The 27,305-nt window shown below is 35.7% G+C and overlaps 1 protein-coding gene across 3 annotated transcripts in view; it reads left to right on the top strand.

Annotated features, from left to right (window-relative positions):
* LOC145265545 (uncharacterized) overlaps positions 1 to 27,305 on the top strand; it is a 188,850-nt gene that overhangs the window by 124,877 nt on the left and 36,668 nt on the right. For all 3 annotated transcript variants that reach the window (XM_080121509.1, XM_080121508.1, XM_080121510.1), the window contains 5 exons: positions 989 to 1,186; positions 4,681 to 4,818; positions 8,494 to 8,636; positions 9,066 to 9,189; positions 22,012 to 22,131. In XM_080121509.1, the coding sequence (XP_079977635.1) occupies positions 989 to 1,186; positions 4,681 to 4,818; positions 8,494 to 8,636; positions 9,066 to 9,189; positions 22,012 to 22,131 (723 nt within the window). The remainder of the gene's footprint in view (positions 1 to 988; positions 1,187 to 4,680; positions 4,819 to 8,493; positions 8,637 to 9,065; positions 9,190 to 22,011; positions 22,132 to 27,305) is intronic.

The raw sequence follows: 27,305 nt of genomic DNA, 5'->3' as shown, positions 1-27,305 counted from the left end.
ATGATGATGATGATGATGATGATGATGATGATGATGATGATAAAAATAATAATAAAAAATTTTTAAAAAATAGTCTTTGAGAAAAAGAAATGGTTAACATTTCTAGTAAATTTTAGATAATTTTATGTAGTGGTTCTTTTTTGTCTGTTTTTTTTTTAATGATTATATATATATATATATATATATATATATATATATATATATATATATATATATATATATGTCTCATAGGAGAATGTGTCTCCAAAAATAATTCGTACAATGGCATTATTAAGGATATAAAAAGTATGCCGATAGATATATAATCATTAATATTAAAGTTGAACTTGATAAATTTAGCTTTAAAATCATGCCAATATCATTTAACATATATCATTCAGTAGATATAAAGTTTTGAAATTTGTCTAAAACTTCTACACCTTGTATATATATATATATATATATATATATATATATATATATTAAGGGTATTAGAACAACAGTCCGAAGAGCAGAGTATATTTTAATGTATTAGTAAATTCATTAATGCAATTAAAATAAAAGAAAACAGTGCTCTTTGCAATGCAGACATAAAATATTTTTGCTGATGAGGAGACTTTGTTTAAAAAAACTATATGATAAAATTATTATCCAAGACTTATTGTCTATCTCAATAGAAACATCGTTTCCGAAACGATCGTACAATTTATTGATTTTGTTTATTCTTCCTTATTAAACCGATTTTTAATTTTTAATTTTAATTATAAATTATCAATCATCTTACTCAATATATAAATATATATATATATATACAAACACAAACATACACATATATGTGTGTGTGTGTGTGTGTGTATGTGTGTGTGTGTGTGTGTGTGTGTGTGTGTGTGTGTGTGAGTGTGTGTGAAAATGTATATTTGTTCGTAATCGATAATCTAAATAACTACTGGACCGATTGCTTCGACATTTTCGTATAGCATTTCTTTCTTATTTTTTAATTCATCCACAGATCCCGAGTGCAACCTGGTCTCCGTTCTATTTGTCCCTGGCCGACAGTTTGATTAACAAAAATGGAATTTATAATTTCTTCCACGACTATCTACGCCAAGCAGTAGAGACGCGCTACTTACCAACAAAAGAACACAAGAACGAACACTACAAACGCTTGAGCAAGTTTTTCGCTTCACGACCAATGAGCGATCGAGTGGTAAGTATTCAGATTCATACTGTCTAATTGAAAGCCAGAAAAGTTATGGATGTCACTTGGTATTCTGGAAGGGGAGTTAATGTTTCCCGCTTTTTATTTTGACTTTGAAAGAAAAGGAAATTAAATCAAAATACAAAACCCCCAATACGTCTTAGATTGTTAGTTTTGGGCAACTCCGGAAAACAAAAGTGGTCGATTATTATTATTACGATTCTGTTTCGTAAGTCTAAATGGAATGTCACCTAAAAGAGGCATTTAGAATGAAATATTTACAGATAAAATTATTTATGTTAAAATAGTTACTCAAAATGTTAACTTAGCCAAAAGGATGTTAACTAGCATAAAAATAAGTGACGAAGGGGGATCATCCGATTTGTGTCTTTGGTAACGTGGCGTTAATGGCGTAACGAGATAGTTTAGAGATACACATAGATTAGTTCGATACCGAATGCGTTAGTGGAGAGACGGGGTTCTTGCACTTAGAGGGTTTGGACTTGAGGGCCGGGATGATAAAGGGGCGAAATAACAAAATATAGACTTGTACGAAGTATGTCTCAACTCTAAGTAAGGATCCAGCATTGAAATAAATATAGTTCATGTCTTTGCGTTTCCTTTTTCGAATGAAAAACATCTTTAATTCCAGGAAACACGAATAGAAGAGTTGAAGGTATGTGTTCTTAAATATTGAGCTTTTCCTTTTTGGCTAGGATCTCCTTGAAAGTATTGCTTCAAGTAATATTTATCAGGATTTTTCATCTGAATTCTATCAGTGTCTTATCTCGCTTATATATATATATATATATATATATATATATATATATATATATATATAATATTTAAATTTATTAGACAAATAGTTGCTACACGGAACATGTTAGTGTTTCAGACAATTGGTCGGGGTCGGTAAGGACCAAAAGTCCTCTTCAGGCGACTTAATAAAGTTTGTGTACCACTGAAAGCGTCTGGTTCTCAAAAAGACCAGACGCTTTCAGTGTTAAACAAATTTTATTCCTTTTGGTCCTCACCGACCAATTGTCTGAAAAATTAGCATGTTCAGTGTAGCGACTATGTAATATTTGTCTATATAAATTCACGACTCTCTCTATGAATATATATGTGTGTGTGTGTGTGTGTGTGTGTGTGAGACCACATACCCACACATGCACATACCCACACACGCATAAGTACATATATGCCGAGAAGTTGTCATTGTCCATCATTGTTATACACAGTGTTATAAAAAATATCCACACTACACACTAATTAATAGACGTTATGCGCACATTCAAGGAACTAAATTATCACATAATGTTAAAACACAAATATGTATATATATATATATATATATATATATATATATATATATATATATATATATATATATATATAGTTATAAAATGTATATGGCGATTAAGCTACACTCTAGGATTCTTCAGGCTTAGCATAAGCCTGAAGAATCCTAGAGTGGATGAAACGCAGAATATTCAGTGTAGCTTAATCGCCATATACATTTTATAACTTACTAACTAGCTCTACCTACGTATTGAGCACTTTTGAAGTAAATACTTAAAGTTTACGCATAAATCTATACTTTCGTGTGTGTGTGTGTGTGTGTGTGTGTGTGTGCGCGCGCGTGTCGCCGGGTTCGAATCTATCGACTGGTTTTAATCGTGACACCCTGCACTGAAGATTCCCGACAGGATGAAACACTAGTGTCTGTACGTATTTAATTATTATAGTAAATAATTATGTCAGCCTCTTTAACAAAGCTAGTTTCTTATCGTTGAGCACTTTCAGTTGAATAAAGTCAGTCAATTTAGCTCTTATGCATAGATCATCATACAATGATTAGATCACTCTGATCGACGAAAAAACATTTAAGACTAAAACATTTAACTTTCAATGTTATTTCACGCGGTTAACAGTAGCCGACTGAATAGGTCTTTGCTAATGAAGCCAGGGATGGCTTCTGTCGCCGGGTTCGAATCTATCGACTGGTTTAATCGTGACACCCTGCACTGAAGATTCCTGAAAGGATGAAACAATAGTGTCTCTATGTATTTAATTATCATAGTAAATAATTATATATATATATATATATATGTGTGTGTGTGTGTGTGTGTGTGTGTGTGTGTGTGTGTGTGTGTGTGTATATATATATATATATATATATATATATATATATACTTCAGAATAATATTATCTAACAATCAACTGGTATGGAAACCCACCTAAATAAGAATTCCTCGATATACAAGATAGAGCAAATAATAAAATTTTAGTCATTCAATGAATTTTAAAATTTATGACGTGAAATGTTTGAATTTCAAATCAAAAGATTTTTATTATTCTATGTAAGACGAAGAATACATTTGAAATATTATAACTCCTTATCCTATAGGATTTCGATGTCTACCATCTCTTCAGAGGAGAAAATATTAGCAAATAGTTATAATGGTTAACACCTTATTTGCTAAAGTTAGTGAGACATAGAAAATCATAATTAAAAGTTTTTTAAGTATTTAAATGTCATAAATTTCACGTTATAAATTCTTAAATTCATTGAATGACTAAAATTATATATATATATATATATATATATATATATATATATATATATATATATATATATATATCGACACGTCACAGCGTTAAAGAGACATCAGTTATATAGACTTTGTGTTTATTATTAAAGAGACATCAGTTATATAGGCTTTGTGTTTATGTGTTTATTGTGATCTAAAAAAAAATTAAGTGATACTTGGTGCACAATGCGTCAATCAATTAAATTTATCAAAATCTGCGCGCCAGTTTTGCTTAATAATTAATTAGGCTAAGCTATTCATGTTATCAAAAGAAAAATTTGTCTTACCTGCGTCATTCGTCCTTGTTTCAAAAAAAGAATGCGTTTATATATTTTATTTTTACAAATCTATTGCATTTATATAATTTTTCGTAAGAATCCACTATATATACTTATCACCCCCCCCTTTTTGTTATTAATATTCTATTCATATAGTTACATATTTATTTTCTAATAATCTATTTATATTTATTAGTTTGCCTAAAAATATATAAAATGTTAAAAGTATTATAAATATATAAATAAGATATTTTTTAATATGAATGATTCATTCTCCATGACGTCCAGTAACGATTGGATTTTTAAAAAAATAGCGAGAAAAGATAGAAAGACAGAATGTGGAGGGGCGAGAGACTTGAATTATTTATTGGTTTAATTATTATCCTGTTAGCAAACCACTTTAAAAAGCATCTCACGGATGGCTTCTTTCAAACTGTCGAGACAATGAAGTCACATTCGACTAAATTTTATAGACTTTCTTTCTCACGATTTTTACTTCTTTTAGGCATGATTAACTCTGTATTTTTTTTTGTCTGAAACGTATCATGTTTTTGAATTTGTACTTGTACATGCGCCCAGCAGCATTTGATAATACTTAGATTTATTAACGTCTTTCCTTTTTGTTTCCAAGGCGACCGAATTACCATATTTATACGCAAAGTCAGATGACCTTAACAAATTACACGAATGTTTGTGTGACCTCGAGCTTTTCCAGCACTTGGTCAAAAGCGAAGATGGAAAATTTGAGCTGATCCGGTTTTGGAAATTGGTAAGTAACAACAACTACGACAGTTTCTCAACACGATTCTGCATTAGATACGACGCCGTCCGTGTTCAGTTTTTCTTCCTGTATATTCCACTTTAGTCCTTTCCACAACACGCTTTGAAATAAGACCTCTCCCTTGCCAAGTTTCGGTTACTTCTGATTGGCTGTTAGTATACGAACTCCGAGATTACTCGGAATTAACAAATATTGGAATACGCGATTTTCAAACGGATAGACTCCATTTTCAAGAACGCTATTTCGTTTCCTCAGTTACAAAGACCATTCGGCTGATCCTATTAATATTGGATTGCTAACAAAAACCACTTGCGTGTACATTTTTATTTCTTTAAAAACAAATTCCATTAATTTGAAGATGATTTCTTTAGCTGCTTCCGTTTGATTTCCTTAGTGCCAACTATAGTTGCACTTCAATACGGACATTCCCTAACATGCGTTCATTTAATTTACGCGCTTAGCGATGAGAAAGTATCCTGTACCTCTATAAGGCCACCATTCGCCCATGTGTGGAGTATTGTTGTCATATTTGGACTGGTGCATCCGCTACTAGTCTCTCACTCCTAGACAAGGTTCAAAAGAGAGTCGCCAACCTAATAGGTCCTGAACTGTCATCCAAGCTTCAGCCTCTGTCCCATCGACAGAATGTAGCATCCCTCTGCCTGTTCTACAAGTATTTTAACGGTGAATGCTTCGACGAACTGCAAGCATTTGTACCCCCTTGATGTAAATACCCCCGACAAACCCGACAAGCAGCAAAATCCCGCCCATTCCCAGTTGAGATCCTTAGAGCCTTCTACTCTAGTAGTTTCTTCCCCAGAACCACTAGACTTTGGAATTTCCTTCCGGGTTCCTGCTTCCCCAACTGTACTGGCATGCAGAAGTTCAAGTGTAACGTGAACCGACATCTTGCTGCCCAACTCCCCACATAATACCCCTGTCGTCCATGTTGTTTCCTTTGTATTCTTCGAGTTTTTTCAGATAATCATCATCAACTTGGTTGAAATCTCCTAACTGAAAAATATAGAAAAATAAGTGAAAAAACAAAAAAACAATTCTGATAGTAGCCCCCTACATCAAAGTGGCAATGTGCCTTGTTTGGGGTGAAAATGTTATTTCACGCGGTTAACAGTAGCCGACTGAATGCAACTGAATGAAAAAAGTGATATTACAATTTTTTTTTTCTTTAAGAACATGATCTGAGAAAATGGATGAAATAATTTTTAGAAGCTAAAATTCTGATATTTTAATTTATGTTCCTAGTGTGTGTAATGAATCTATATATAAAAGTGAGAATGTGTGCGTATGTATGTGCAGGGGGAAGGACAACTCTCAACTTATATCATAAACGAATTTTTTATCTACGGACTTGAAATTTGATAAATAAGGTATTCAGACACGTGGAAAACTTTTTAATCGATTTCCATACGGGAAAAAAAAATACAGTGCTAAGTGGTCAACATTGAAAAATAGGTACTTGGGGATCATCTGATTTTTATCTGTTTGTCAACTGTTTCACGACTGCGCATGTGCGAATCGTTCACATGACAGCTTCCTTATGTTAAGAATAAGTAGGTTTTTAAAGGTCGTGGGAAGCTGGCTTAATGGTTATCGTATTTGGCTCGCTGTCTTTAGGTTTTGGTTTCGATCTGGAGCATGGAAACTGTTTCGAAAAAAAAATACTCGCATGCACGTGTCTCAGTTTCGTTCTGTTTTTTCTTTTGTTTGTTTTGTTTTTTGTTACTTCATTTTTTTAAAAGGAATTTAACGTTACGTTTATTACCGGGAAAAGCCGGGTTATCTGCTAGTGTGTATATATAATACATTTAATTTTCGCTTTTTCTACAGTGGTTTGTTGAATACAAGCCTGTGTATAATAGAACCCTTTAGTTAATTAACGGAGGTAACATGTTTTTCTAACAGGTTAGAAATCCTATGTAATTTGCAACTGTATTTTAGTGTCGGCCGCACTGATGATTAAACCTTCAACCTCGAGAAGAGTGTAATTTACAACTGAATATTATCAGGTACGGTATCCATTACGCCACGGATCTTTTCCACCAATATTTTCTATTCTGCAATTTCATTTTTTATTTATTTATTTTCTTATTAGTTTGTTTAATCTGGGGATGGTGCATCCTACTGGATGCCAAACATTCACCCGTTAACTCAGATATTCCAACCGAGAGATCTTTTTTTTTTTAAGATTCTGAACATCCCTTTAAGTGCAATTGTTTGAATCTTGCACTTGGTTCACCAGATATATTTGTCAGGTAGTTTTGGAAATTCTTTTTTTGTGAGGCCAGTTGATCCTATAATAATTGGAATGATGAAGATCTTCCTAAGATTCCAGTTTCTTTTCGTGTCATACATATTGTTTCGTTATCTTTTCCCTCTTAGCTCGGTTTAATCCAGCATCATTGGAGGACACTGACTTCTACTAAGGTTGCTTCTTTCTCCTTCTTGTCCAATATCATTGTCAGGTTTTATGCTTCCGTTTTCTAGATTCATGGCAGTAGGAATTGGATAGTCAGGATTTTGACCGTCTTTTTGTGACGGTTGTACCTCAAGTGGAACCGAGTACCAGTCTCACCAATGTAACGACCCTTACTGCAATAAGTAGATGACCATGGTCCTGTCACATGTGAGGCCGGGTAGTTTAATTCTGATATGCAAGGAAAATCGAGAGATGACTGAATCCATAACTATACACTTACAGGTCTAGAAACTTATTTAATTGCATGTTAGTTATTTATCGTTAAACAGGATCAATTATTGATATTGTATCGTGAACTTACCTTTGTATGCATTCAGTGCACAGGCCGCAATCGTCTGTTTGTTGTCTTTGTTCGAATACAGTGTTTGATTTCAAGATTGACCGTAGTACCAATCATTACTGTAAAAGAAAAAAAAGGAAAAGATATGCATATATTCGTCAACATTTCATCTCTATTTCAAGACTTTCTCAATGTTATTGCTTTGAAAAAAATAACATAGAAGTGCAATACTTAGAAATAGGTGATGCTTATGTGATATTAAATGAATGTTTGTTTGTTTTTTCAAACAAAACAGAGCCATTAGAATTTTAAAAAAAATGGGGTGCGATTGTAACGATACTTTTCACATCATAATCACATTACCTGAAACGGAAGTAACTCGTTATGACAAACAAAAGGCGAGAGTTAGGTAGAGTTATTTACCATGAGAATATTTAACTCTCTCTCTCTCTCTCTCTCTCCCCTCTCTCTCTCTCTCTCTCTCTCTGTCTCTCTCTCTCTTCGCTAGATATAATCAAATATTGAATTAACGGACTCAAAAGTATCTTTGAAACAATTCGAGAAATAGGCAGGTCTAACGTTATTATCTAGAATTAGAACACACACACACACACACACACACACACACACACACACACACACATATATATATATATAATTTTTATCATACACATATGTGATATTTGATTCTGTCTAACCAATTTTTTCTTCCTTTCACGGTATTCTTTACAAGAAACTGATTTATTTCAATTTAGTCATTTTTTTTTCAAAAAATACTTATTCCGCATAGGATAGTATATTTTTCAATGACTAACACAACAACATAAGATAAAATCTGTTGTTTTTTTGTTTTTTGTTTTTTCACTTATTTTTCTATATTTTTCAGTTAGGAGATTTCAACCAAGTTGATGATGATTATCTGAAAAAACTCGAAGAATACAAAGGAAACAACATGGACGACAAATACCTGATTTTGTCAAAGAATCTTGGAGAATTCTTCTTTGACCTCGGACTTTTGGATGGTGCCAGGTAAGTTCTGGCAAGTAATTCCTGAATTCTATTTGTTTTTAGTTTTATAACAATATGATTCAATTAACAATATCACGACAAAATCATATCGTTCAAGACACTCGAAGATGATACCCCTTGTAATTCAAATTCCCTCCCTCTCTCTATATATGTATGTACGTATGTATGCATGTATCTATCTATCTATCTATCTATCTATCTATATATATATATATATATATATATCTTTATGTGTGGGGACTACAATGGATTCTCATATTTTCTCTTTAAATTTACTTTCATGTTTTTAAAGTTTTATTACTATTATTTTTATTTATTATTATTATTAATATTATTTAGTTAGTTTATTTATTATTATTTATTAAGTTTATTTATTATTATTATTATTATTATTATTATTTTCAATTTCTTTTCTATCTGTATTTACAGAAAAGTCCTTGATTCTCTTCTTCAAAATCTCGAGCGGAAGTATAGCTGCAGCCACGTGACCATCATTTCCTGCCCAACGAACTTCTCATGGAAACGGCGTTGTTCACACGAGACTGTAATAGACGTAAGAGATAAAATCTCACATCAAACTCCATTTTTTGTTAATTGTGTTTATATGAATATTTATTATACAAACTATATAAATAGTTGATCAAAACCGATTCATTTTTAGTAGTAGTCTAAGCAATATTATAATCAAGTTGACACATCGGTTTCTGCTGGATCAGCTAAGTTAAGCCACGTTAAGGCTGGTTAATACAAAATGGGAGATTATTTGGGAAGACGAAACTGATATTCGCATAACTTGGATTCTCAGACTACTTTTCTCATCTTGAGAGTCATTTTCACAATGTTTCGGTCAATATAACATGTACCTTGTCGAACTCGGGAACGTTTCTGCCAAACTCGGGAATCTGGACGGAATTTCGAATTGAACCCTTTATTTATTTCACTTAGGTTTACAGCTCCTAAAATTTGTACTAGAACTGTTCGCAAGGACCCGTGGCACAGTGGTTAGATTACTTGGAAAAATCACTTGTAAAAGTAACTTTCTCCTGAAGGTAGAAGGTTCAAATCTCAGTGTAGGTTACTGAACAATACAATTGCGAATTACTGGCTGAAGTAAATAAAGAGTTCCGTCCAGATGTCCGAGTTCAACAGAAACATTCCCGAGTTTGACAAAATACACATGAAGAAGGTCGAAGTTTACATCGACAGGATGCTTTGTGAAAATGACACTCAAGATGAGAACAGTAGTCTGAAGAATCCAAATAATACGAATAACCAATCCTCATCTCAAAAATTCAGAAACGCGAACTGGTAAAAATTTACAAAGGACGTACGATTTTGGTAAAAAAAAAATGAACCAATGATGGTTGATCAGCAAAAAAGTTCTTCAAAATTCAACTTAGAAAACAATCTTGTACAAAAACGTATGATTCCAACATAAAGTGACACATTAAGCGTGTGTACTCAGCCAAATTGGTGACTATTTGGGAAGACTAGTTGCTGTATATAACATAAGTCTCTTCAAAATTCAAATTAATCTGTGTGACGAAAGTAATGCAATACGTGACTTACACAAGCGACGGCGCCTATCCTGTCGAATCAAGGAAGGAAAGAAAAAAGAAAAAAAAACTTTCGTCTATAAACGGCTTATTAATATACATAAGGCATTAATTTGCATATGAGGACAATGACTCATATGAAAAAGAAGTGTTAGAAATATGTAAAAAGGGACAGAGAGGGGTCAGTGGCCAGTGAACTCAGATCAACGTCGTGGTAAGAGTCTAAAGTTTTCTGTATAAGGTTTCATTTATTAATTTCTGTTCAGAAACCGTTTATTGGTGTTGATAAAGTGTTTCTGTTATACGGCTTTTCTATGCATAAGGGAAAACTGAGTTTCCAAAACAGAAACATTATAAATCCCCATACGGGATATTTTCAAAGGGGGGGGGTTATACTGGCCTTTCTATGCATAAGGGAAATTACACCTGTTCTCACTATATATATATATATATATATATATATATATATATATATATATATATATATATATATATATAATGCTAGTAATGTCTACAACGGTGAGAAGGAGCGACAGTACTCCACTGCCTAGCTGAGCGCTAGTCAGTTATACCCGTATTCCTACCTTTGTACCTGTGATGTTAATACACTTCGTTTGTTAAACCAACCTCGACTTGATTTTCTTCTTTTACTATTGTGTTACGACACAATAGATTGGCGACGACGGAATCGAAACGATATCACTGCAAAAATTCACCAAAAGTGATTGAAATAAAAGGATTCACAAGATGTTTACGGCAAAAATACCTTCGTCATTTCAAACAGATATTTGGATGTGCTAGGATTAACGACAATTTAATTACTACAATAGTAATGTGATGATGTTATAAAAAAAAAACTAAAGACTTGCCTTCCAAAACCTACAGCGAGAGAACGCGAATAATATGGTCAATTATTAAAATAATTGAAAAGACAGACACGACTTTTTAAAAAAAAAAAAAAAGAAAAGAAGAGCTGTTGCAACAACAGAAAAATTTCGAAAAATTTTGGATGAAAACACAGGAAGAACAAAGGAAAATTCTGGAAGCAACACAGTTAACGAAAGCAAACGAGAATCATAACGCATTCTCGCAGACGGTTGTGTGGAACACCATTGAAAACTTTAATTATAAACCAGAAGATGTCACTTTTGCCCATTTCTATAGGAGATATGAATATATTTTTGTATCAGATTGTGGTACATAGACACACGCTAAAAAAAGTTAGGCTTTTGCTAAAAAAATCGGGGACAGCCGAACAAACAAAGTTCGTGAATTTTATTCTCCCCAAAAAGACCGGTGCGTTGAACTTTCAGGAGACAGTTACGCTACTAAAGAACTGTTTTCTACAAAAACATCTCTTTCACAGGATATATAAGTATATGAATGTCACTAGGAGAGAGGAAGACGACTACACTTCTTATGCAAGTGTAGTAAACAAGCATTGCAGATAATTTTAAATGTTTAATTTTTGTGCCATGGTTGGTCTTAAATAAAGACGCTGAAATCAGGCGTCGTGTTTTAAATAAACTTGAAAACGAGCCGAATTTAAAACTACAAAGCTTAGCGGAAGACTGTGAACGGTTTGTTGCGTTGAAACAGAACAGTCGTAACATAGAGGACAGCGGAGTATCGCACATTAAAAAGACCCATTAAACGAAAAAAATTGACTTCAAAAAATAACCAGAGAAAAAAAAAACAGGGAAAAGATGCACCTGGACCATGTTGGAAGTGTGGAGATAAACATTGGTACAATGAGTGTCCCTACAAATTTAAACAATGTGACATATGCTACCAGAAAGGACACAAGGCATCACATTGTAGGAAAAAAATCTTGTAGAGAGAAGACATCAATTAAACTTACAAAAATTGAACCTGAAGAACAAAATATCCGGAAATATGTACATATCAAAATATTTAAAAAGAAGTAAGACTACAGCTTGATAGTGGATCTGACATTTCCATTATTAATGTACATACATGCAAGAAGCTTGCGACACCTGCTTTGATTAAATCACATAAAACGGCGAGAAGCATCAGTGGTGAAAAAATTATTTTTGAAGAAGAATTATTGACGAATAAAACTGAAAAAAATTTGCCATGCCGAAATCGAACAACCTCTTTGGAACTGATCTGTTCGAAAAGTTTAGACTGTGAGATCTGCCGTTAAGCTCTTTTTGCCAAAAGATTGAGGATTCGAATGTGGAGGCAGAAAAACTTAAGAGGGAGTTAAAAAAGAAATTTTCAGACGTATTTTCAGGCGGTCTTGGAAGGTGTACAAAAAGCAGTAGCAAAATTTGAAGTCAAAGCAAATGAACAGCCAGTGTTCGGAAAGAAGGGGAACGTTCCATACGCCGCTATAGAACAAATAGAAGGTGAATTAGAAAGACTCGAAAACATGAGTGTCATTAAACAAATTGATCATAGTGAGTGAGCTGCAACAACAGTTTATATTAAAAAGAAGAGCAAAGAGATTCGGGTTTGTGCCGACTTCTCGACCGGCTTAAACAGGGAATTACAAGACCACCATTATCCGCTTCCGAGCCCTGAAGAAATATTTGCGAAACTGAGTGGAGGGAAATATTTTTATAAAATCGACCTCAGTGATGCGTATTTGCAAGTTCCAGTCGATGAGGAGTTTTCAAAGCTGCTATGTATCAATACCCATAAGGGATTGTACAAGTTTAACAGACTTACTTTTGGGGTCAAAGTCACCCCTGCGATTTTTCAACAAATTATGGACTTTATGGTAAATGGGTTGGATTTCGCAGTAGGGTACCTGGACGATGTGTTAATGAACAGCGCTAGCAAAGAACAACACAACGCTCATGTAAACCAAGTATTCAAAAGGATCCAGGATTATGAATTTAAAGTAAAACAGGAAAAATATACATTTTTCAGGAGGAAAATAAGATACTTGAGGCAAATCATCGATGAACATGGAAGATAGATCAAGTGCAATAAGAGACAAGCCTACTCCAGAAAATATTGCGTCTCTACAAAGTTTCTTAGGGTTGGCGAATTACTACAATGTGCTCGTGCCAAATATGCATAAACTAAGATCACCCTTAAATTAACTGTTAAGGAAGAACCAAAAATGAGTCTGGACGCAGGATTGCGAAGACGGATTTCAGGAAATTAAAGGTATATTAACGTCTGACTTGTTTCTGGCACACTATAATCCTAAGTGTAGTTGCAAACGATGCCAGCGCCTATGGCATAGGAGCATGCATATTACACAAAATTGATGATGGAAAAGTAAAGCCCATAGCCCATGCATCCCGGACACTTTTGCCATATAAAAAAAATTACTCGCAAATTGAAAAAGAAGTGCTAGCCATTAAATTCGCGGTAAAGAAATTTCATCGTTTCCTGCGCGATAGGTCATTTCTGTTACAAACAGATCACAAACCATTATTAACGATTTTCGGATCGAAAAAGGGACTACCACAACATGCGGCGAATAGACTCTAAAGATGGGGTACCATGCTTCTGAACTACAGTTTTCAAATGGAGTATGTACCATCTAAAAACTTGGTCATGAAGACGGGTTATTAAGGTTAATACCTAAACATTGAAGGATATCAGCTATTCAAGCGGAAGGTGAGGTAAAAAATACTTTATCTGACACGATAAGAGAACTTCCAGTAACGCTTGATGAGATTAAGAGTAAGGCAAAGGTAGATGAATTTATTGGAAGCACGAAAGAAAGTCAACAATAATGGATGAGAGAATCTATTCAATTTGCGATAACGTCCTATTATATAACGACAGGGTGATAATTTCTGCAACACTGCAGAAACGAATACCCAAGGAATTCCATGTAGGACATCCAGGCATACCACAAATGAAAAGCCTTATGAGATTTCGTATTTTTGGCCAAACATGGATAAGAATATAGAAGAAAAAATCAGGGAGGGTAGAGGATGCGAATTAGCTATGAAAGCTCCTTCGACTCAATTCGGATCGTGGGCAAAACCGGACTGACTCTGGTCGAGAATTCACTTAGACTTTGCGGGACTTTGAGGGGTTCTATTATCTCATTGTTGTAGACAGCCTATCTAAGTGGCCGAAAGTACTAAAATGCAAGAATCCTACATCCGAGGCAACTATTAACTTCCTGTATGAACTAATCGCTAAGTTTGGGATAGTAGACTGCATTGTCAAAGACAATGGAACGCAATTCACGTCTAATGAATTTAAACATTTTTGTGAGGATCATCTAATCGAGCATATAACCATTTCACCATACCACCCGAGAAGTAAGGGGCAAGCGGAAAGGTTCGTTGATACATTGAAGAAAGCTCTGAAAAAAGCTAGTGGATCACCGATGGATAAGTCAATCCAACAGTTTTTACAGGTTTACAGGGTTGCGTCGAATGCAAAAATCGAAATGTCGAAGACACCTACTGAGGTCATGTTCGGACGCAAGGTTAGATCGATTTTCCACAAGTTGTTATCAAACCAAATAACAAACGATAACAAAAAAAACGGTATAAAGTCGGCGAAAGAGTCTTCTACAAGATTCACAAAATAATAGGACTTTCTGGGAGTTCAGCATTGTTGACAAACAAATAGGCAACATGGTCTATATGGTTATGCGATCAGATTTCGTGCACAAACGTCGCACTAATCAAATGCGGAAAAAATACTCAAATAATCCAATGATGACATCATGGACACAGTGTTTGATACTTTTCAGGTGCCCATACCAGAGACAGCTACTGAGAATAGGAGGTCAAAAAGAAAACGGAAGTCAACTGAGTTTCCAAAACAGAAACGTTGTTAATCCCCATACGGGATATTTTCAAAGGGGGGTATACTGGCCTTTCTATGCATAAGGGAAATTACACCGGTTCTCACTATATATATATAGTTCCAATAATGTCTACATCGGCGAGGAGGAGCCACAGTACTCCACTGCCTCGCTGAGCGCTAGTCAGTTATACCCGTATTCCTACCTTTGTACCTGTGATGTTAATACACTTCGTTTGTTAAACCAACCTCGACTTGATTTTCTTCTTTTACTATTGTGTTACGACACAACAGTTTCACACTTAATTTATTTTTATTTCGGGCTATTATTCTCATCTTTATTGGTTATTATTCTCATCTTTATTGGTTGTTGTTTTCATCTTTATTGGTTATTATTCTCATCTTTATTGGTTATTATTCTCATCTTTATTAGTTGTTGTTTTCATCTTTATTGGTTATTATTTTCATCTTTATTGGTTATTATTCTCATCTTTATTAGTTGTTGTTTTCATCTTTATTGGTTATTATTCTCATCTTTATTGGTTATTATTCTCATCTTTATTAGTTGTTTTCATCTTTATTGGTTGTTGTTTTCATGACGTTTCAGCCAACTATTCCTCTGGCCTTCGTCTGGTGGTTTCACACTTAAATAACTTACGTATATAAATTAACAAAAGTAAATATGTCATCATATCACGAAGTAGGCTTTCTTCACCCTATAACTTGGTGTATACTCAATAGTTAAGTAGAGCTACGTTGTAAGTTTTGAATATATATATATATATATATATATATATATATATATATATAGTAATTGTCTGTATTTTTGAGATGAGGTGTTTCATTGATTGAGATTGTCGGACTTCCTCATCTTGGTTGTTATAGTCACAACGTTTCGGCATTTTTACCCTCCGGCCTTAATCAGGTATTTTGTATCGACCTGGGGAACCGTTTGTTAGGAGTCTCGAACCCAACCCTTTATTATTATTACGGGGGTACCGTGTTCGGACTCCAGCTAGGCTCTGGGACATAGTTGCTGATTCTCTGTTTTGAATGTTACTTTTCACTGCCTTCGTTCAGGATTGAACTTTGGGTAACTGTAAACTTTGATACAACGTCTAGGACTACTCGGCCATATGTCACTGGGGCAATTCTTAGTTGGTTTTTGTTAATGTTAAGAGAGAAACCCTTGAATAAAAACATAGGTTTAACATTAACAAAAACCATGATTGATGATCAACGAATATTTCATACTCTTTTTATTGTCATCGAAATCCGTGAAATCGCCCGGGAGGAAGCTTCACATGCCTCCATGCGGTAACTTGGTTCAAAATATATGTTATTCTACATTGCACTGTAGAGAACCTACTGTTACTTTTATAAAATTATTTCATATAAATTTCTTTCCAGTTAACGAAAAAAAAACATTAAGATAAAAGCATGCCGATCTGATTGTCGATAACGTACCCTTGATTGGAATTTAGCAGTCTAGAGTCCCAATGCAACTAGAGCTGCGTTTATGTTGTGCCCTTGAAAGGCCGATAATACATGACAATAACGTGCTATATTTACAGGAAAACTCTTCTGAGACTGTTTCGAGACTTTGTCATAAGCTCTTCATTGTGTCTAGAAGAATCCACATCGTGACGAAATAGAACAGATCATCATCACACAATATCTCCACTCATTTAAACCTTAGTATAAGTCCGTAGCTCTAATTCGAAATTAAAGATATTTGAAGATAAATTCCTCTCCCATATTTACGAATGAATTTATATTGTGGATTCGATGTGATACCGTCAGTTATACTTACCGTTTCTTATTGCCTTTTACTTAGTTTTTTCGGTACTCGTGGGAGAGTGATCCGTTCTGAAATAATAACGTTATTATTTAAAAAGCCATTCTTAACGTGGGGAGAGGAGGGTGTTTTGTACCTTTTCTGTACTTTAACTTTACAATTGAATAAAAAAAAACATATCATAAAACTTTAATTAAACGTGGAAATAAGATTTTTAAAAAAATAGCGCGGATAACTCTCTGCATTAGCGCCGTTTTTTCTTTCTTTGTCTTGGGGAGGGGGGAATATTCTAGATACATTTGCATTTAACGACTGACTGAAATAAATATTATTTTAGACAAAATTAAGTCAAGTAAAGAATTATGATAAAAGAATTTAGCACCAAAAAAATACCGTTGGGGGATTATCACGTGTTGACATATTCTCCCCAAACATGTCGATTGAAAAACGAAAACCTTACCTACTGATATTCTCTCACGCGCTAATACGCGCCCTGTAGGACAACGACACTTAATCTGGGAGACAAGTAACTCATAACAAAAGGGATATATTCTCTGTGCGTTTGCGTCTATCTGTCTGTCAATCACAATTTTCGTAAACGTAATAAATGCATAGCAGAATTTGTGTCATTTCGATATCTAAATACCCTAACCTCGTTTAGAAATGAAAACATTGTATTAATTAATAATTAATTAAATAATAAATTCTCAACAAATAAAGCATTTTCAGTCTGGATTCCCTGATCAGTAAAAAGATAAAACAAAATATAGTAAATGGAATACGTTACTGTAATTGCCGTTTAAAGGTATTAAACTTTTTTTTTCTACTTATCCAAGGGACATCTTTAACACACTGAAGGTTTCCATTCTGCAAACTGATGCTTGTCGATATGTCGGTGCCTATGGTTGAGGGAGGGAGGAAAGGCAGTGTGGCAGAAAGGGAGGAAGATTTCGTTTATATTTATAGAGAACATAAAGAAATAATCCTAAAAACAAGGACAACTTTTTTTTCTTTCTTTGTCTGGGGGGGTGCTGCTTGCCATGTTTGAAAAGGATGTGTCCTCTATAGTATCAGACCTGATGGAATGGTTAACTGTAAGGATAGACAGTTTCATACCCTCGAAAAGGTTCCAACAAAAACCTAACAGCCATTAGTGGTTCTCTCCAGAATGTGCTGCTGCTATTGCGCACAGAAATTACTTTTTCCATTGCTTCCAACATAATAGATGTACTGAGACTAAAGCCGCTTTCAGGACCGCCAGCAACCACTGTAAAAAAGTAATAAAGAAGGCGAGAGAGTTGTATACTCAGTCCGTCAAGTCCAATGTAGCTGAGCAGCGGCTTGGTTCCCATCAGTTCTGGCAAATAGCAAACATAATCCTCAACAGAAGTGTGTGCCCTATCCCAACTATCGTCAATTGACCTGAGTTCATCTCGTCAGCTAATCTCTTTGCCAAGAACTTTCTAGCTAATTCTACCCTTTACGACCAAGGCTGCCAACTCCCAATATTTCCTTGTATATCAGAAAACATGCTATGTGGCATACAAATATTTGTACGTGATGTTGCCAAGCTAATTAAAAACCTTGATTCCAGTAAAGCAACTGGTCCTGACGGCATTCCAATTATAGTGCTCAAAAGGCTTCAACCGAAACTAGCGCCCATACTTACAAAGTTATTTAAGCGTTGTCTTAAGGAGAAATGATACCCAACATCTTGGAAAATCTCATCAGTATGCCCTGTATTTAAGAATTCAGGTGATCGCTCATCTCCCTCTCAGTACAGACCAATAAGTCTCATATGCATCATGAGTAAGATGCTAGAATCTGTGCTAAATAAAGAAGTAGTCAACCATCTCAGCAAAAAATAACATTCTTAGTGACAAGCAATAAGGTTTTCGTTCTGCTAGATCTACAGCAGACGTCCTTACAGTTATATTTCATAGGATTGGTGAATCCTTCGGCGGAAGCTTCATCTCAAGGGCAATTGCTTTTGGCATATCAAAGGCCTTTGATAAGGTATGGCATAAAAGTCTACTTTACAAGATTTCCAGTCATGGTATAGCTGGAAATGTCTTCTCAACTATTAAATCATTTCTCTCTGATAGGTTTTTAAGAGTAGTGGTTGATGGGCAGAAATCAGAAGCCCACAGTATTAATGCTGGAGTCCCTCAGGGGTCCATCCTGGGCCCAAATCTCTTCCTGATCTACATCAATGATCTTCCAAATCACATCCTTAGATCATTCGTAGACATTTATGCTGATGACGCTACCATCTATGGTAGCACTTCGAAGATCGTAAACGACCAAGTTCTCTCTGACTCTCTCTCTCTCTCTCTCTCTCTCTCTCCTCTGATGTTGAGCACGTGGTACAATGGGGAAAGAGGTGGCTGGTTACTTTTAATGCATCTAAAACCAAGTCTCTATCCTTAGATCATCAACGCTCTGCTTCCCAGCTGCCATCAATCGAAATGAATGGCTGTTGTCTTGGGGAGGCTCCATGTTTTGACAAGCTTCTGGGCTTGACCTTTAATCCCGATTCTGAAATGGAACACGTATATTAAATCCATTGCCAAAGTCGCTGGAAAAATGGTGGGATCCTTCTACTGTTCTATTAGATATCTCACTCCTGATGCAATTCTCTACCTATATAAAAGCCAGATTCGGCCAACGATGGAGTACTGTTGCCACATCTGGGCAGGACCTACTAGAAGCAGCTTATCATGTTTTGACAGAATTCAAAATATACTTCGTAGCTTAGTGGGGGGTGCCCTTTTCTCTTCCCTGCGGTCTCTTCCCACAGAAGAGACGTAGCGAGCCTGTCCCTACTTTATCGTTATTTTCATGGCAGATGCTCATCTGAACTTCGATCTCTGGTCCTCCCTCGCCAGACTTTCACGAAAAACACTCGTCTAGCCAGAAACACTATCAATAATTTCCCACACTCTTTATCCGTGCCTACACCTAAACGTAGATTCCATGAACAGGGCTTCTTTCTTAGAACTGCTCGCCTGTGAAACTCTATTCCGTTTGCCTGCTTTCCAGCTGACTACAATCTGATTGTCTTCAAGTCCAACGTGAACAAGTTCTTATTGAACCGCCCCCCTAAGTAATCAAAGTTATAAAATTCTCACTAATGTTTACTACGCTAAAATCACAATGACAAATGTATACCCATTAACCCTTATCCTGGAGTGGCCCCTGGGCCTTGATAAGTGATGACCCCCCATGTAAAAAAAACCTTGCTACGTATGGAATCAATGCTTAAACTCAGACTCCCTTCGTTTTTTTGATAAACCTACTCAGATGCCGATGTTTATATAAAAAAAGTTTATTTATAGATAGCCACAAAAAATATTGTAGACCCAACCTGACATAAAATCACCAACAAAATGTTGCAATTGCGCGCGCGCGTGTGTGTGTGTATGTGTGTGTGTGTGTGTGTGTGTGTGTGTGTGTGTGTGTGTGTGTGTGTGTGTGTGTGTGTGGTTTGGCGTTATATTGACTAGCATAATGTTTTAAACAGAATTTGTTTTAGTCTGTCATGTGCAATAAAATTGTTTATCACACTGTGAATGTTAAATTTTCGATACTATTGACAAAGTGATTGTATCTTCATTGATAACTAGGGCTACGACAACAGAATATTCTTACCATTGTTTGGACTCTTGCCGTTGATATCTCATATATTTTTATACAGAGTGATGTGGTTTAAAGGAAAAAGTAAATCGTAAGCTAAGCGTTTTGGTTTCGATTTTGGTTTTGGTTTGGAGCAAAAGTCATTCTTTTTTTTTTTAACTTTTTTAATCATTACTATATAATATAATAATAAATATAATATATAATAAATACGAAATCTGCATTAATAAAAATATAATATTTTAGCGTATTTTACGACCGGGCAATGGCGGGCGGCCTGCTAGTCTTATATGTTTTATCTAGAGTGATGTGGTTCTCGGTTGATTAACAGTGTTGGATATATACTCGATAATCAAAACAATAGGAATATTCGGTGTTTATTCAGATTGGCATTCATGGCGGCAATTAAAAGTAATGAAAATACAGAAAACCCTGTGTTGGTGTACGTATCAGTCACGGAACGAAGATGAAATATTCCAAAAAACACGTAATTTCATCAAATATTTTTTTTTATTCAAGAAAATAAAATTTTGCCCCGTGTCGATAAGAGGGTAAAAAGTAGCGGCGATGGTAAAATCAAGGGCAGATAACCGGTTTTCATTTCAATTTTTGGGGGAGAGAAAATGTCGGAAAGACAACAGATACGTAAGATATAAGCGAAACAATAATTTATTAACATAACGTGTATAGTTTTTTAACTTTTTTTTTTTTCAGAAAATAATATTTTCAAATTATGAAATACATTTTTTTTAGAAAAAGTAAGTTTAAAATAAAACTTGAAGTATATTAAAACGGCTTCGGACCTCACTTATCGGTAAAAAAAAATGTTTTTCGAAAAACAATCAATCAATTGGTCAGTTTTTGTGATTTTTGGAATATGCCATCTTCATTTACTGATAATTAAGTACACGATAAAAGTGTTTCATCATTTTTGGTTTGGTCGTTTTGTTTTACGGCATATCAACCCTTTTCGGGTTATTTAATGCCGAATCCAGTTATTTTGAGCATAGTATTAATATTGCATTCAGTTATTTTGTAGAAGGTTTTTATTCTTTAAGCTCTTTGTATCTTCAATCGCTAGTTTGTAGTGTTTGGTTTGGCTTGGTTTGGTTTGGCTTGGTTTGGTTTGGTTTGGTTTGGTTTTCTTGTAGTGGATTTTATCGTTTTTGTTCCCTACCCTGCAGAACATGAATGAGTTTTGCAATGGGAGAAACAAAAGGGTTACAGTATTAATATTTGGTACATTTTAAGTTAGAAAACCAGTCAGGATAGAAAGAGAAAGGGGAAATGAGAAGAAGAAGAAGAAGAAGAAGAAGAAGAAGAAGAAGAAGAAGAAGAAAAGATGGTATGTTGTTGTTTTTTATTATAGAACATAATTAAGTTTTGCAAAAGGAAGTAGAAAAAGAAAAGGCGTCAATGTTAGGTGCATTTCGTCTCAGGTAGCCAACATCTTCAGACAGCCTGGTCTGGTAGAACCGATTATTTATCTTTGTTTATCGCCATCAGTGTATATCTGAATAAGCACCTATTTATTGTTGTCTTAGTCGCATTAATAATGCAATGCTTTAACATTCTAATGCTTCTTTGTTATTATCTTTATTTATTTATTTTTTTTCGTTTGTATCTTTTCCAGTTATTGGAGTTGTTGGGACGCATATGCACAAAACAGAAACAACTGGAAATGGCCGACAATTACTACAGAGAAATGTTGTCAAGACTAAATAGAATCAGAAACGTCACGCAGAAACTCCAGGTGAATACCGCATTAGCTATTATTGATTTTGGACAAAATAATGTACATGTTCTAAAAAATATTTTAATGGGCCGTGCTCTGATGAACTCGTAGCACTTGTGTCCCCTTGACGTAAATAACTCCGACTAACTGTGGGGAAAATAGAGCAGGCTTACCGCAAAAAAAAAAACAGTTCGTGTCTGTCATGTCGAAGAAAAAGCGAAAAGATCCAAGATGGCGACCGTGGTCTTTTAATGCCCACGGTCTCGAACAGTTCTCGAAAAATTGCGTCTCACACATGATTTTAAGGCGCCATAAAAGCAGGTTGCTGGGGGGGGGAGACGAATCGTTCAGACCTGTGTAGAGTGAACATCGGCAGACTTTTCCCGAACTTGTTTGCACTGGACTTGAAGGCAACGATATTGTAGTCGGTCAAGAAGCAATCCAGCAGAACAGTGTTTCATAGGTGTGTAGTTCTAAGTAGAGGGAGCATCATCGTTCGATTCAGACTTTTCCGATTTCCGGCAAGCAACAAAATCCTACCCCTTCACTGTGGCGGTTCCTAGATAAAGTATATACAGAGATTGATCAAAATAACGTGCCTGTTTTGTAAGTATTTTAATTAAATGTGCTCTGATGAACTCGTAACACTTGGGCCCCTTCTCAACTTAAATACCTCTAACCCGACAAGCAGAATATTCCCACTGCCTTAAATGTAGAGGTTACTAGATGTAAGAAAGCGTTCTATAATAATGGTTTCTTCCCTAGGACTGTTATCAGCATAATTCCGTTGACATTCGTTAGATCGAAGTTAAGCAATGTTGAGCCTGGTCAATACCAGATGGGTGGACAATTTGGGAATACCAGGCGCTGTATGTAGGCGGACGCCGACACCGCCCTACAAGAGTTGCAAAAACCTAACATCGTCATCTTCCATAATGGGGATATACATGCGACTGGGGACCGCGTGTGAATTTTATACTCCCACGAAACTTTCTCCTTTGGAGGAAGCCGATTAGACCCACCTAGGGTTATCGCCGTAGTTTCTATGACTCCTAGACTTTGGAATTTAACTCGGTCTCCTGCTTCTGTAAATTTATTGATATGCAGAACTTTAGATGTAATGTGACCAGACATCTTGCTGCTCAACTCCCTACATAATAACCCTTATATATATTGTCCCAAATAGTAACCCCTTACATCCAACTGGTTGTTCCTGGATATGACCTTAAACTATACCCGATGGTGAGGTACCAGCTTGTGGACTTTGGGGAGTGTGGAGCCACCCTTTAATTGCTATTGCTCCCAGGTCCACTCTGACCCGAAGTGGTATTAAAAAAATTTCTTCAAAATCACTAGATTCGGCATTAAATAACCTGAAAAGGGTTGATATGCCGTAAAACAAAAACAACCAACCAACCAACCATCCAACTGGTAATATGCATTGTGTGTGGGTGCATAAGTTTTCCTTTAAGTGCTTGCTATGAGTCATACGCGAAAATGAAAAAAGAGTGAGGAGGTGGCTGACTAGTTCGCTTGCTTGCTTGATCGCTACTTCGCCCATCTCTCTCTCTCTCTCTCTCTCTCTCTCTCTCTCTCTCTCTCTCTATTTCTCCTCTATCTATCTATCTATCTAACTCGCCTTCTCACGTTAGCAACGCCTATTATATTTTTTATGATTTTTAATTTCAATGACCGTTTGGAAAATGTAGGCAAAACGTTTCGCATTTGTGTTCAAGCGTTCCTTTGGTAACGTTAGATTTAATGTTTGTCTATTTGTATGAATAAATAAAGATTTGTAGTCTTTAAAAAATAAAGAAGCTAAACTCAAACAATCTTTATTTATGGAAAACAATGTCTTCTAAATATTACTCTTTTCAGCTTCGCATATTTGTGCTCTTTCCAAAACATTATTCATGACAGATTGCAGAATCTCTGGATTGCGATTTAACTCCCTTATTTCGTTCCGCGAGCTGGCATACGCCGAAACATCAAACCCTAAATCCTGTAAGAATTGAAGGAAAACATCAGAAACGAAATACGGCGTTAAAAATTAGCAAAAAGAAATACAGTATATAATACACATGTATATAATCAAATAACATTATAAATAATATCATAAGGTGGAGCAAATATCGTAACCAGGGGCCGGAAACATGATGACAGTACAATAAAAAAAAATAAGCTTAAACCAGGCTTAGGGACAAACAAATCTAACTTACCTCCTCCCTTGAGGCTTGCATTCACGAACATCCGTGGGCTTAGAACTAATTTAGCTGATGTTGAAGCATTTCTCCTAACACACGGGTTATCTTAGCATTAAGTGAGACTAACCTACACCCCTCTAACTACTTTAACATGCCTGGCTATCTCCCACTCTGCCGTAAGGACTCTGAAAGACATATGCACGGATTTGGAGTCTACATTCGTAACACCCTCCCCTTTACTAGAGAAACAAACCTAGAATCGGACGATCAAGTCTTTATGTGCTTTAGACTAAACATACAACATAACATTTACTACTTTTGTTTTCTCTACTGCTCTCCCTCGACCCAGGACTGCACCATAATAAACAAAGTCTCTGACAGCATAGACACAGCACTCTCCCTCGACACTAGCGCACAAGTACATGTATTTGGTGATTTTAATGTCCACCACAAAAATTGGCTTGTATTCTCTACTTACACAGATGCAGCGGGCAGCACAACACATAGCTTCGCTATTTCTCACTCCCTATCACAAATGGTAACGTTTCCAACCCGTTTCCCTGACCAGCAAGAACAACACGCATCACTTCTAGATCTGTTTCTGACCACAGTTCCTGAGGATTGTATAACAAATGCTGACAGTCCACTCGGGAACGCTGATCATGCAGTGATAATGGTCGAAATCACCCTAAACTCTAGATCCAAAACTGAAGAGCCAGTGCTCAAAACAACGAGATATTATAAAAAGGCTGATTGGGAAGCCATCAGAGATCTTATCAGAGATGCCCCATGGGGAAATATTTTTTCTCTTCCTGCTGAACAGTGCGCAAACGAGACCACTGAATGGTTCAAAACGGCAATTCCGGGCTTTTGGAAAACTGCTTTTGTGGTACCAGTATTCAAGAATTCTGGCGAAAGAACTGACTCATCAAATTATCGCCCCATTAGCCTCCTCCCACTTTTCGCCAAAATATTTGAGGCCATAATTAACCATGCTCTAGTCCATCACCTTACAGATACTAAACTTCTGACTGACAAACAATATGGATTTAGACAAGCCCGTTCCACAGCAGACATCCTCACTGTAATCTCAGAACGTATATACCATTCACTGGACAAAGCGGGGGAGGGTAGAGCGGTAGCTCTTGATATATCTAAGGCTTTTGACAGGGTATGGCATGAGGGTCTCCTCAGGAAAATTAGATCATACGGTATCACTGGTAGAATACTTAAAATCCTTCTTAGATAAGAGAAAAATCCAGGTTGTCCTCGACGGTTGTACATCTAAACAATATGATATAAATGCGGGAGTGCCTCATAGGTCTATCCTTGAGCCTCTATTGTTCCTAATATTTATTAATGATCTCCCCGACAAAATTGCCTCTGAGATGGGTATATATGCTGATGACGGCACACTCTATAACAGGCATGACAAGAAAACAAATGAACACATATCTAAAGAAATGGCAAAAACACTAGAGGATGACCTCCAATCTGTAGTGGAATAGGGACAAAAATGGATGGTCACAAGCTAAGACTAAACTGGTTTCCTTCAATAATTACAACAAACCTTCTCTGCCACCAATAGCAATGGCCAGTGACTCCCTGTCTGAGAGTACATATTTCAAACTGCTTGGCCTAACGTTCACAGGAAACATGAGCTGGAACAATTACATTGAAAGCATTGCCAGGGCTGGTGAGAAGAAGGTAGGCTCTCTCTACCACGCTAGAAAACTACTAACACCCGAAAGTATCGTGTACCTCTATAAGGCCACCATTCGCTAATGTATGGATTATCGCTGTCATATTTGGGTTGGTGCATCTGCTGCTAGTCTCTCGCTCCTAGACAAGGTTAATCTGATAGGCCCTAAACTGGCATCTAGCTCCAGCCTCTGTCCCATCAACGAAATATTGCATTCCTCTGCCTGTTCTACAAGTATTTTAATGGTGAATGCTCTGGCGAACTGCACACACTTGTGCCCCCAAGACGTAAACACACTCGACAAACCCTACAGGCAGCTAAATCTCACCCCACACAGTAGAGATCCCTAGGTGTAAAATATCTTTCTACTCCAGTAGTTTCTTCCCCAGAACCGCTAGACTCTGGAATTCTATTCCAGGTCCCTGCTTCCCCAACTGTACTGACATGCAGAAGTTCAAGTGTAACGTGAACCGACATCTTGCTTCCCAAATCCCAACATAGAACCCAAGTAGTTTTTTTCCCCTGATAGTAGCCCCCTACACCAAAGTGGCAATGCGCCTTATTTGGGGTGAAAATATAATAATAATAACAATAATATATATATATATATATATATATATATATATATATATATATATATATATAATTCAAACACGGTAGTGGCAGTTTTAGTCGTTTAGACATGATTTAAAGCTTCACCGCTCACTCAGTTTTCGACCAAATTTCAAACAATTATTACAGTTTATAGATCACCGTCTCAGCTATATTGTGAAAAAAAAATTAAATTTTCGTTTTGTTAAACAAAAGTTATGATGAATGTTCTGGTGTTCAAAATCGTCAAAATATGTAAGGAGGTGAGCGACGATGTTTATGACTGGTTTCCATACCAACCACGTCGCTTCAGCGACTAGTGTTGCTACTAATTCACTGTTGTCGGAAAAAGAGAAGTAACACGTGAAACAGAGAATGAAAGCATGTAAGGGAGATAATTGGAGGGGTATTGAAAGCAGACGAGTGCCGTACATTTTTATTACATATGGGTCTATGGGGGCAAAAAATAAGACAGAAATTAAACAAAGGACAAGTGAATTTGTTGGAAATTGATTACAATAGAAAAATGAGAGCATGAAATATAATAAAATATTGCAACATTAAAATTTTTAAATTCAATTTATAACATTATATAATCAATTTATAACATTATATAATTAATTTATAACATTATATAATCAATTCTTAATGCTGCAATATTTTAAGTTATGAATTTATTATATTTTTACTAGAAT

Source organism: Euprymna scolopes, chromosome 40, assembly GCF_053919585.1.
Source record: "Euprymna scolopes isolate OS-2025 chromosome 40, ASM5391958v1, whole genome shotgun sequence".
NCBI classification, from domain to species: Eukaryota; Metazoa; Mollusca; class Cephalopoda; order Sepiida; family Sepiolidae; genus Euprymna; species Euprymna scolopes.
Note: the sequence above shows the minus strand (reverse complement) of the source record. Positions and strands in the feature narration are given on the sequence as shown.